This window comes from Elephas maximus, chromosome 25 (assembly GCF_024166365.1).
Source record: "Elephas maximus indicus isolate mEleMax1 chromosome 25, mEleMax1 primary haplotype, whole genome shotgun sequence".
Lineage (NCBI taxonomy): Eukaryota > Metazoa > Chordata > Mammalia > Proboscidea > Elephantidae > Elephas > Elephas maximus.
The window spans coordinates 49,463,782-49,475,888 of record NC_064843.1 but is presented as its reverse complement, the minus strand read 5'-3'; the positions used below and the strand labels follow the sequence as shown (position 1 = coordinate 49,475,888).

The 12,107-nt window shown below is 47.7% G+C and overlaps 2 protein-coding genes across 6 annotated transcripts in view; one reads left to right on the top strand and one right to left on the bottom strand.

Annotated features, from left to right (window-relative positions):
- Positions 1 to 8,031, top strand: part of JAG1 (jagged canonical Notch ligand 1) — a 39,104-nt gene extending 31,073 nt beyond the window's left edge. The window contains exons 17-26 of the mRNA XM_049869895.1: positions 49 to 162; positions 322 to 438; positions 929 to 956; positions 1,437 to 1,522; positions 3,716 to 3,829; positions 4,683 to 4,792; positions 4,879 to 5,112; positions 5,328 to 5,459; positions 5,636 to 5,786; positions 6,668 to 8,031. Of these exons, the coding sequence (XP_049725852.1) occupies positions 49 to 162; positions 322 to 438; positions 929 to 956; positions 1,437 to 1,522; positions 3,716 to 3,829; positions 4,683 to 4,792; positions 4,879 to 5,112; positions 5,328 to 5,459; positions 5,636 to 5,786; positions 6,668 to 7,125 (1,544 nt within the window). The 3' untranslated portion in view covers positions 7,126 to 8,031. The remainder of the gene's footprint in view (positions 1 to 48; positions 163 to 321; positions 439 to 928; positions 957 to 1,436; positions 1,523 to 3,715; positions 3,830 to 4,682; positions 4,793 to 4,878; positions 5,113 to 5,327; positions 5,460 to 5,635; positions 5,787 to 6,667) is intronic.
- Positions 1,518 to 12,107, bottom strand: part of SLX4IP (SLX4 interacting protein) — a 244,489-nt gene continuing 233,899 nt past the window's right edge. For all 5 annotated transcript variants that reach the window (XM_049869899.1, XM_049869901.1, XM_049869898.1 and 2 more), the window contains 2 exons: positions 3,865 to 3,961; positions 1,518 to 2,238 (listed from right to left, as the gene is read on the bottom strand). In XM_049869899.1, the coding sequence (XP_049725856.1) occupies positions 2,232 to 2,238; positions 3,865 to 3,961 (104 nt within the window). In that variant the 3' untranslated portion in view covers positions 1,518 to 2,231. The remainder of the gene's footprint in view (positions 2,239 to 3,864; positions 3,962 to 12,107) is intronic.

The window sequence follows — 12,107 nt, the reverse complement described above, 5'->3', positions numbered from 1 at the left end:
TGGGAGAAGGGCTGGCCAGGGGCTAACACTGAGACTGTCCTTCTCCAGGTGACAGCCAGTGTGATGAGGCTACCTGCAACAATGGCGGCACCTGCTATGACGAAGGGGATGCCTTTAAGTGCATGTGTCCCGGAGGCTGGGAAGGAACAACCTGTAACATAGGTAACTTTATGCACCACGTGGGATGTGCAGCTGGCTTGGCCACTAGCATGGGTACCCCCGACTCCCAGAGCTTATGATCCTTTCCCTGGGTCTGGTTCTCACCCCTCCAGACTGTCTGGATCCTCAGAGAAGGTGGTCTTTTCTGCTCTTGTCTTACAGCCCGAAACAGTAGCTGCCTGCCTAACCCCTGCCATAATGGGGGCACCTGTGTGGTCAACGGGGAGTCCTTCACATGTGTCTGCAAAGAAGGCTGGGAAGGGCCCATCTGCACTCAGAGTGAGTATCGTGCCCCTGGCTCTCCCAGGGCTGCTGAGCCTCTCCTGACCCGTCAGGGACTCTGAATTGAAACCAGAAGCCGAGCTGTCTAATGTCTGGCTCTGCCTCACCTGGGTCTGCTCTAATGACTTGATGGGCTGCAGCCCTGGTCTGGGCATGAGAAAGGCACACGGAGATAAGTGGAGACAGATGGAGCCTTGGTTCCCAGCGCTGGTTCGAACCAGCAGCCTGTCCCCTTCCATTCGCATACCCCCTCCTCGCCCCCTACCATGGCCTCTTCCTGTGTAAGTGTGTCCCATGGCCAGGGAAACAAAGCATGGGGCAAGCCTGGTTCCAATTTATTGGCATATTCTGTGGATTCCCTGGTGCTATCTGCGGCTTTATCATCTGAGTGTTATGGAAATAAGTGGTGTTTTTACTTAGGGCTAAGACCCTTTTCCCTGTTGAAGGCCCCACTAATAGGTGTTTGTTTTTTTTTTTTTTTTTGCAGACACCAATGACTGCAGTCCTCATCCCTGGTAAGCATGCCAACCTTTTAAACCAGCACTTGTCAGATGGATGTGTGCGTGAACCAGCAGGCATCTTGTATAAAATGCAGGTTCTGATTCAGCAGCTTTGGGTGGGGCTTCTTGAGACCCCGCATTTCTAACAAGCCCCCAGGTGATGCCGATACTGCTGGTTGGGACCATACTTCAGTTGGCTAGGTCATGTCTTTGTTTAGAGCAGGGACTTGCAACCTCGCTGCACATTCAAATCACCTGGAGGAGCTTTTGAAAGTCCCACTACCTGGGCTGCAACCCAGATTGATGAAATCAGCATCTCTTGGGTGGGCCCCAGGCATCAGTATTTTCAAAGCTCTCCCGGCAAAGGCAGGCGCGCAGCAAGAGTGAGGGCCACCACCAACCGTAAATGGCATTGCAGATACCTGTGAGATGATTGGCAGCTGGACTTGGGGTGTGGGAGGCTGGTAACGGACAGCATCTCTGCTTTCCTCTCAGTTACAACAGCGGGACCTGTGTGGACGGGGACAACTGGTACCGGTGTGAATGCGCCCCGGGCTTTGCTGGGCCCGACTGCAGAATAAGTAAGGAAGGGCCCGGCTGGGTTCCCTAGTGGCTCTATTTCCCCACCCTTCAGCCTGAGACTCTTCATCTTTAAAAGCAATTAAGGCCAAAGTTCCCTTTTAAGTATCACCGAGAGAGCAGCTAATCTCCTGCCTCCAGCTGGGATTAAGATGCCCCTTGCAGCCTCCTCCCAGGTACCTGCCCGTGGTTCCCTGGGTGGCGCAGCCCTCCTGGTTCCCGAGGGGAGAGTGCCAGCCCCAGAATTGATGAGTCATCCACACTGAGCCCTCGAGGGGAGTGCGTGCTTCCCCATGACTAACATGAAATCGTGGGCAAGTGAACGTTTGCCACAGGGACACACTGGTATGGAACATGGCAAGTGAACCTTTGCCATAGGGACACAGTAGTGTGGAAGATGGCAAGTGAACATTTGCCACAGGGACACTGGTGTAGAACATGGCAAACGAACCTTTGCCACAGGAATGCTGGTATAGAACATGGCAGGTGAACATTTGCCACAGGGACACACTGGTATGGAACATGGCGAGTGAACCTTTGCCACAGGGACACTGGTGTATGGAACATGGCAAATGAACATTTGCCATAGGGGCACTGGTATAGAACATGGGCAAGCAAACGTTTGCCACAGGGACACTGGTATGGAACAGAGCCAACTCACATGGAAGGGACCAGGCTGGAGTTTCCAAGGCTGAGCTGCGACAGGCTTTATCAGGTCCTGGAAAAATGATTAAAACAGAAAGGAGGTGGTGGGAGACAATATAGTTTTTCAAAGGTACATTTTTTCCTACTTTTCTACATGCTCTTCCCTTTAACAAAAAGTGGTAGTTGTATTATTGTTTTTTGTTCTTGTCCCCGGATTATTTGGACTTTGACTAGTGTCTGAGATCACTAAGTCTGTGATTTATTGGACTTCAGCAGTAGATGGGGGTGGGTTATATCTGATTCATGTTTCTGAATCAGACTGGCAAACTACAGCCTGGGGGCCAAATCCAGCATGCCATCTGTTTTTGTAAATAAAGTTTTATTGGCACACTTGTTTGTTCATGTACTGTCTATGGCTGCTTTCACCATGCGATGACAAATGAGTCATTGTGACAGCCACCCCAAGGCCTGCAAAACCCAAGGTATCTATTATCTGGCCCTTTATAGAAAGCCTGCCGACCATTGCTCTAAATTGTCCTGTCAGAAAAACTTGTCTTTTTTTATTGTACCTTAGATGAAGGTTTACAGAACAAACTAGTTTCTCAAACAGTTAGTACACACACTGTTTTATGACATTGGTTAACAACCCCATGACATGTCAGCACTCTCCTTTCTCAACCTTGGGTTCCCTATTACCAGCTTTCCTGCTCCCTCTTGCCTTCTAGTCCTTGCCCCAGGGCTGGTGTGCCCCTTTAGTCTCGTTTTGTTTTATGGGCCTAATCTTTGGCTGAAGGGTAAACCTCAGGGGTGACTCCATTATTGAGCTGAGAGGGTGTCTGGGGGTCATATTCCCAGGGTTTCTCCAGTCTCCATCAGTCCAGCAAGTCTGGTCTTTTTTTTTTTTTGAGTTAGAATCCTGTTCTACATTTTTCTCCAGCTCTGTCCAGGACCTTCTATTGTGGTCTCTGTCAGAGCAGTCAGTGGTGGTAGCTGGGCGCCGTCTAGTTGTACTGAACTCAGTCTGGTGGAGGCCGTGGTAGATGTGGTCCATTAGTCCTTTGGACTAATCTTTCCCTTGTATCTTTAGTTTTCTTCATTCTTCCTTGCTCTCGAAGGGGTGAGACCAGTGGAGTGTCCTAGATGGCCGCTCACAGGGCTTTTAAGACCCCAGACGCTACTCACCAAAGTAGAATGTAGAACATTTTCTTTATAAATTCTGTTATGCCAGTTGAGCTAGATATTCCCTGAGACTATGGTCTCCACAGGCCTCAGCCCAGCAATTACAAATTGTTGCCTCTGGAAGCCAGGATAGCAGTGATCATGGGTGGTGGAGGGGGGGAAGGGGGGTGCCAGTGACTGGAAGTGGGCATGGTGGAGGCTTTTGAGGGGTTGATAATCTTTTGATTTGTGTGCTGGTTATATAAATGAACATTTATGGAGCTCATCTTAGGACTTGTATGCTTTTTTATCTGTATGTGTCAATAAAAACTTAAACAAAAAAAAACACTGGCCTCCCATTGGAGCCTGAACTTAAACTGCATTTCTCCTAGACATCAATGAATGCCAGTCCTCCCCTTGTGCCTTCGGGGCTACCTGTGTGGATGAGATCAATGGCTACCGATGTGTTTGTCCCCCGGGGCACAGCGGTGCCAAGTGCCAGGAAGGTACGTGCACCAGGGCCCAGTTGCCCCTGTGTCACCTGGGTGAGCAGATGTTGCAGTTACTGTTGTCACTGTTCACGAGCATGTGCTGTATTTGGTACAGGTCATGTGGGGAGCAGGGAAGACGAGCGTCTCCTAAAGACAGAAAAACAAGACAGGGTGGCTGTTAACAGGGCTATCTGTAGTCAGCTATTGCCGCCATAATGCTGTGTAACAAACCATCCCTAAACTCGGTGACTTACAACAGCACTTATTTTTAATGGGTGGATAGAGTGATCATAGAGTCTCTGGGTGGTACAGACAGTTAATGCACCTGGCTCCTGACCAAAAGGTTACAGGTTCGAGGTTACAGGTGCTTTGGAAGAAAGGCCTGGTGATCTATTCCTGAAACATCAGCTATTGAAAACCCCATGGAGCACAGTTCTATTCTGACACACCTGGGGTTGCCATGAGTTGGAATGACTAGATGGCAACTGGCTTTTTTTATAGTTATACTGTGGGTTGGGTTCAGATTATTCAGTGTGCCTCCATCTCTTTCCTGGACTGGCAGCTCTATCTGGGGCCTGTTTTTCTCATGGAAAATAGAAAGTGTGCAGGAGCCAAGTTAAACTATGAAAAGCCCAATTGAAGTCTGTGCTCGTAGGTTGTCTGCTAACGTTGCAGTGGCCACAGCATGTCACGTGGTGAAACACAGCAGAGGAGGGAAGTGCACTGCCCACCGTGGGAGGAACTGTGTTGTCATATGGCAGAGGGCACCAGGGCCATCATTTCACAACAGGGAGGGAGCGAAGAGCTGAGAACAGCGATCGAGTCTGCAGAAAAAGAAAACTTGCATTCATGAGTCTCTACCATTTAGTTTCAGGGAGACCTTGCATCACCGTGGGGAGCGTGATACCAGATGGGGCCAAGTGGGACGACGACTGTAACACCTGCCAGTGCCTGAACGGAAGGATTGCCTGCTCCAAGGTGAGGCATGAGGGCTGCCATGGCTCCTGTGTGTTCAGGATTGCTGACATTACTTTTCCTAACGGCTCCTGTCTGTCTCCCCACAGGTCTGGTGTGGCCCTCGGCCGTGCCTGCTGCACAAAGGACACGGTGAGTGCCCTAGTGGGCAGAGCTGTGTCCCCATCCTAGACGACCAGTGTTTTGTACGTCCCTGCACTGGCATCGGGGAGTGCCGGTCCTCCAGCCTCCAGCCGGTGAAGACCAAGTGCACCTCTGACTCCTATTACCAGGATAACTGTGCTAACATCACCTTCACCTTTAACAAAGAGATGATGTCACCGGTAGGGAACAATTTCTTTTCTAATTGGTAGAATGGTGGGTGTCTGCATGTCTTGAAGCAGCAGGGTCACAAGCTCTAGGATCTAGTTTTTCTTAGCTTCAGTTCCAGTCTTCTATGAAAGCAGGGCTTGAATTTAGCCTAACTTCAAAGAAAACATCCATTTTTTTTTTCCTTCCACTACCTTTTACCTATGTGGACTTTTAAAATTTGTTTTAGGGCCTTACCACTGAACACATTTGCAGCGAGTTGAGGAATTTGAATATCTTGAAGAACGTTTCTGCCGAATATTCGATCTACATAGCTTGTGAGCCTTCAGCCACAGCCAACAATGAAATTCACGTGGCCATTGTAAGTATAAGACCCATTCACCCTGACCTGTGACTGCAAGTCAGCTCGCCAGCTGAACTCGGCAGAGCAAATGCGTTGAAAAAACTTTATGCCCGCATATTGTCCAGGAATTTTGAATAAAGGCTGCTGTTGAGTATCTACCAATCTTCAAGCCTATTTCTCCTTTTTCCTTCCAGTCGGCTGAGGACATTCGGGATGATGGAAACCCTATCAAGGAGATCACCGACAGAATGATAGATCTTGTTAGCAAACGTGATGGCAACAGCTCGCTGATAGCAGCTGTAGCAGAAGTGAGAGTGCAGAGACGTCCTATGAAGAGCAAGACAGGTGGGTGCCGGAGCGAGGACGAGTGAGTGACCGCTTTCTGTAATGATTGTCGAACCCATCTTAGCACACTGTCTAACAAAACCATCAGGCGGGGAATTACCTGATGCTTCCTCCGTCAAAGGAGCCCCTCGTTTAACTGGTGAGAAAACTGAAGCCAGCCAGTTTGACCAAGATGATATGGCTGACGGGGACAGAGATCCACTTTATACTTTTTCCCTCCAGCAAGCTTTGTAGTCTGGCAATCACGCTGCCCTGCAGAAAATGTATTGCTTCTCAGTCCATCTTAAAGCAGTAGGGTAAGAGTGTCACTGTGCCTTGGGCTTGAGGTTATAAGGCCCGATTTGGCAAATGGTGTCATGGGACAGCCCAGTGTGAGCACCCCCGGGAGCAGCTTGGTTTGATAGCTGTCTCGATAGCCCCTCAGGGCTCCTAGACCCCCTTCTGACTGTCTTGCACATCACTGTTCTGAGAGCCAGGTGAGACATTGGGTAGGCATCCAGGGGTTACCTGACCCGACCACACTTGCATCAGGTTTCTGATAATTCTGAAAATCTGATCCTGTAATGAGCTCCCTAAGTAGCTAGACTCCTTTTGTTTTACCGACACCGCTCTCCCCATACGGAGTCAGAGAGCCTGTAGAAGCCGCTGTTCTCCCTGGCCTCTCTGGGGAGCAAAGAGTCAAGGTCTCCAAGGGCCCTGAGTCCAGCCCTTGCTTATCAAGCTGTGAACTGACAACCTGTGGTTGTGAAAAGGGACTTGTCCCCATGGCACCCCTTTTAGAGACTAAGGACAGGCGCACCACTGTTGGTATCCTTTTGTTCCCGTGATGACATTTTTTTTTTTTTTTTGGAGAGTTAATTGGTTTTGTGCCTGCCTTACAGATTTCCTGGTCCCCTTGCTGAGCTCTGTCTTAACCGTGGCTTGGATCTGTTGCTTGGTGACAGCATTCTACTGGTGTGTGCGGAAGAGGCGGAAGCCAAGCAGCCACACTCACTCAGCCTCCGAGGACAACACCACCAACAACGTGCGGGAGCAGCTGAACCAGATCAAGAACCCCATCGAGAAGCACGGAGCCAACACCGTGCCCGTCAAGGATTACGAGAACAAAAACTCCAAGATGTCTAAAATACGGACACATAACTCCGAAGTCGAGGAGGATGACATGGATAAACACCAGCAGAAAGCACGGTTTGCCAAGCAGCCGGCGTACACCCTGGTAGACAGAGAGGAGAAGCCCCCCAACGGCACGCCGGCAAAGCACCCAAACTGGACAAACAAACAGGACAACAGAGACCTGGAAAGTGCCCAAAGCTTGAACCGGATGGAGTATATCGTATAGCAGACAGCGGGTGCTGCCGCCTCGCGGACGCCACCCTTAGGTAGTGTTGACAGGCACTCTGGGCTTGTAGTTCTTTAAACTATATCGTGTCATGTTTGAGTCTGAGGCTGTTCCGGACTTAGAATCCCCATGTTAATTTAAGTTCTGACAAGCTGGCTTACACTGGCAAGGGTAGTTTCTGTGGTCGGCTGGAAACCCAAGCGCTGCATTCCACATCTATGCAAAACCAGTCGAAAGTGCCCTTGTGTGGGTGCCCCTGCAGCCGACACACCGTGGGCCGGGCCCACCAGGAGACTGTCTCGCCCTTAGTCCTTGAGCTTCCGCTTCTGCCAGACGTCCTGATGGTGATGCAGACTTAGGAGAATAGTTTTTATTTATATTTATTGACTCTTGAGTTGTTTTTGTATATTGGTTCTATGATGACGTACAAGTAGTTCTGTATTTGAAAGTGCCTTTGCAGCTCAGAACCACAGCAACTATCACAAATGAGTTTATTATTTATTTTTTTTATTGTATTTTTTTTTTTTTTGGTGGGGTTGGGGGACCTTTGATGTCAGCAGTTGCTGGTAAAATGAAGAATTTAAAAGAAGAAAAATGTGTCAAAAGTAGAATTTTTGTATAGTTATGTAAATAATTTTTTTTTATTAATCACTGTGTATATTTGATTTATTAACTTAATAATCAAGAGCCTTAAAACATCATTCCTTTTTATTTATATGTATGTGTTTAGAGTTGAAGGTTTTTGATAGCATTGTAAGCTTATGGCTTTTTTTTTTTTTTTTTTGGAACTTATTTTCTTCTTACATGTTGCCTGTAAGCCAAAATTAAGGTGTTTGGAAATAGTTTATTTTGAAACGATAGGATGGGCTTCCGTGCCTGAAGACCAATGGAATTTTTTTTTTTTTTGTACGACGTCAGATGTTTAAAACACCTATAGCATCACTTTAAAACACGTTTTAAGGACTGACTGAGGCAGTTTGAGAATTAGTCTAGAACAAGTTCTTATTTTTCTGCTTTAGATTTGAAAAGAGAAAGGCAGGTGGTCTGCAGAGCAGTTTAAGGGATAAAGTTGACTTAACGTAGCCAAAATGTGAGTGGTTGAAATATCATTAAAAATATCAAATTGTGTGACGCTGGAAGCACACCAATCTTATTTTGTAAATTCTGATCTCTTTTGCACCATTCGTATGTAATACTGAACCACTTGTAGATTTGATTTATTTTTGTTATCTACTGCATTTAGGGAGTACTCTAATAAGCTAGTTGAATACTTGAACCGTAAGATGTCCAGTAAGATCACTGTTTAGATTTGTCATAGATTACACTGCCCGCCTTAAGTGAGGAAATCAAAGTGCTGTTAATGATGGTTAAGATCAACAAGGCTTATAAAACAGAGTAATCTCCTTGGTTCACCATTGAGACCGTGAAGATACTTTGTATTGTCCTATTAGTGTTATATGAACATAAAAATGCATCTTTGATGTGTTGTTCCTGGCAATAAATTTTGAAAAGTAATATTTATTAAATTTTTTGTATGAAAACATGGAACAGTGTGGACTCCTGAGCTTCAGTAGCTGTACTTGGTCTTGCCTTGCACCTTTGCCACCCCGCTGGGTCTTTTCCCACGATTGGGGTATATAATAGGTGAGTGCTTGACAAGGGACTGAGGAATCATTGAAAAGCTTTGAAACCACCAGATTCATCTGAAGTTCTCAAACTGGGGGGCTGGAGCGGACAGCGCCCCAATCCCAAGGGGCCATGCTGCCCTTGTTTGGGTATTCTGTAACACTCAGAAAGGGGTAATTCAACAGCAAGTGTGTGAATACGGCTTAAACAAACACCACTGGATTAGTGGCCTGCAGCGTGGAGGTGAATCGTTTGTGAGCACTCACGAGAAATGCCCACCACGCTAAAAGGGCTGGAAATAGCTGGGAATTGGCGTTGGGGAATGAAGAGGAAATTTAATCCTTTTTTTTTTTTTCCCCCGCTACTTAGATTAATTTTAACATACCGTCCTCGTTACAGGCCATACCCTCGCGCGTTATGGTCTATCTGTGCATCACCTGGTTCCCAGAGAGGAGTGTTCAGCAGCTCCACACGGCCATGGGTGCTGGGTGTCTGGCCTTCTGTGAGGTTCCACACTTCGGCACTGGGGAGGGGCAGGGGAGCAGTGCTTCTCTCACTTGGGGCCGTTGGAGGGAAGCCGGGCCCAGCCCCCACCTCGCGTGGTGGGACGGGGGAGCTTTGCCTGCAGCCAGCCATCTGCAGTGAGGGATGAGCTGTGGTGACGGGCGACTGGATGGCTTCCAGCAGCTACAGTGGAGTCACCAAGAGCTCCTGCTGCTGGTCAGAAAGCCAGAGCTTGCACCTCCTCTGAGCTGCTTCCCAGCGCTTCGAAGTCCAGGCCTGTCCACCCACCTCTGGTTTTCACAGTAAATGTGCCATCAACAAACTTCGAATGGATGAAAAGCCAACAGGGGTGGCCTTCTTCTTCTCTTCTTGGAAAACTATTTTCTCTTTTCATACCAGGCTAGGAATTGTGTTCTCTGATAGGCATTTTATTTAAGAAAGGATGACAGGCTTTGAATATCCTCAGCTCCTTGGGCATGAGCCAAGGCCAGCAAGGGACTTTAGTGACAGCCTTAAGAGTGGCTGGCAATGGTCTGGCTTGTTGCAGAGGCTGCCTGGAGGACCTGGGCAGAGGTAAGCCTGGGTTCCCATGGCATCTCTCTGCCCTGGCGTAGCAACACTTTCTGTCACTAATCTTCTGCTGGTAGACAGCTGGTTTCTGTAAGGTGGGGTCAGAGGGAGGGAGATGGGCCCTACTGGGACAGACCCAACCAGTCAGGAGAAAGTCCGGTTTAGCAGTGCTGAAGTCAAACACCATCCTGAAGCAATACCTTGCTCCGGTGGTTTGTAAACTTGGATTCCGCAGGACCCCAGAATTCTTTGGGTGGCTGCCAAATGCTTTTGTGCCGAAAAAAAATTTTGTATAATGAGCCTCTGCAGTTCTTTATTTCAGGAGGGAAGTAACCTTGAGATTCACATCTGTTGACTTAACAAGCCTTCTGCCCCAGACACTCTTGGCAACAGGAAGGTATAGATTAGGCTCATCTGGGCCCAGCTCAAAGTCAGGACATTAACTGCAAGGGGTTGTTCTCCCTTTCTCCAGAGAGACTGAAGCAAGCAATGGGACCCTGGTGATCCTGGTTAGAGAGGTAAAGAAGGACTGAGTGTCTTCACTACTCCCCATGAATGTTCTGGGCCTGCTTTAAGGGGCTGCTAGACAAGAAAGAACTTTCAGTCCAGAACGTCCGCCGACTAGAACTCTGACATTAGAGTATCCCAGGAAACTTGAGGAAAGAATTAACTTCAAGCTGCCTATCATAGGATGGGTAGTTGCCCATGAGTTCTGCATCTGCCTTGAGATTCTAGATTTCTTTAAAGCAGAATTAAAATGGAAAAGGAGTGTATTTGAATTGACTAAAAGCCAAATGTGTACGAGGTGGAGGGGGGTGACAGCTGAGACTGGGTGTTGATCAGAAGCGTAACGCTCAAGGGGGTTTCTCTTAAATGCAGACTCCCAGGCCCAACCCAAGACCTGCTAGCCCAGGCTGGCCAGATGTTGGGCCTGGGGATCTGCATTTCAACAAGCTGCCTCTCCACCTCCCTGGCTTATGTGCAGTAAAACTTCAGAACAACTACCAAAATACCAAAGGGTAAGCTCTAAATTAATTACAATGTTTTTGTTCCTTATTAAATGGAATTAAGTAGCCTGGAAGCAGTTGGTTGCTGAATTGCCACCTGACATCATTTTTAAGTAAAATAATTACACTGCCTTGTGATCAAGTTGTGGTCTAAATGCCTCACGTTTATCAGCTGACCTGAGGGGTCAGATGAGTCAAAATTAACATATTTCGTAGTGTTTCTTAGCAAAGAACCAAAGGGTGGGTGTCCCATCTTCCCAAACATCTGTCTGTCCAAAAGTGGGCAAGTGTGCAGCTGAAAACCAGTGGCATTTAAAGAAAAAAAGGCCTTCAGGCCCATCTTCAAATAGGGATTTGAAACTTGGGCCAAGCAATGATCCATCATTTCCGTCTCGACTGCGGGTCTTTTTCTTGCATCTACTGGGAATGAGAAATGGGAGTTCAGAGGTTCCTGGTCTGGGAAGACACACAAGCAGATGGGTTATGGGAAGCCTCCTCCTGCTAATGTGTATTTATACTTTGTAAGCTCTGATTCATCCAAGCATTGGAACAGGAATCTGCTTCCTGAGGTTCTGTTTTTAAATAGATAGTTTGCAAAAACAACAATTATTTCTCTTAACATTTTTTTTTTCCACCCCACAAGCAGCTAAACATCCCGGCTCAGGCTATGTCAGCCTCCAACAATGCCAGCAAACAGCATGGGGAGCTGAGGGAGAAGGGTGCCCTGGGGCAGTTCTTTACCATCCTGGTCCCAGAAGTCTTAAAAGCAGAGTTTAGAAACCATTAGGGCACTCTTGTTGCATCACCTCAAATCCATGTGATATTTCTCGGTCCATTAAAAATCACAAATTTCCCTCTGTTGCCTTCTAAGGGTTATTAAAATCAAGGTAAGGGCAAGTGACCCTGGTGCTGGTCGACTGCGGCAGTCTCCTGCCTGGAAGCCGAGGGCTTGGAACACCTGCACAGCACTCTCTGAGACCGTGTCCAAAGGGCGGGGCTCCCTGGCTTTGGACATGATGCATTATACCTGTGTTACTTGCTCTTGCATGCTGGCACAACCTTCCTGGCTTAGAGTGTGTCTCTTTCAAGTCCAAGGCAGCTTTTACAAGTCTCAAATTATGTATCATTATCCACGAGTCCAGTATTAACCTGTGATATGCAAGTCGGGAAAATTAACTTGGAGAGTCAAGGCTCTTAAATCCACTAAGAACCTTGAAAAGAACTGCCTGCTGGCCCTCCTGCAAGCATCCACACCAGGGCACCCAAGTGCCGAAT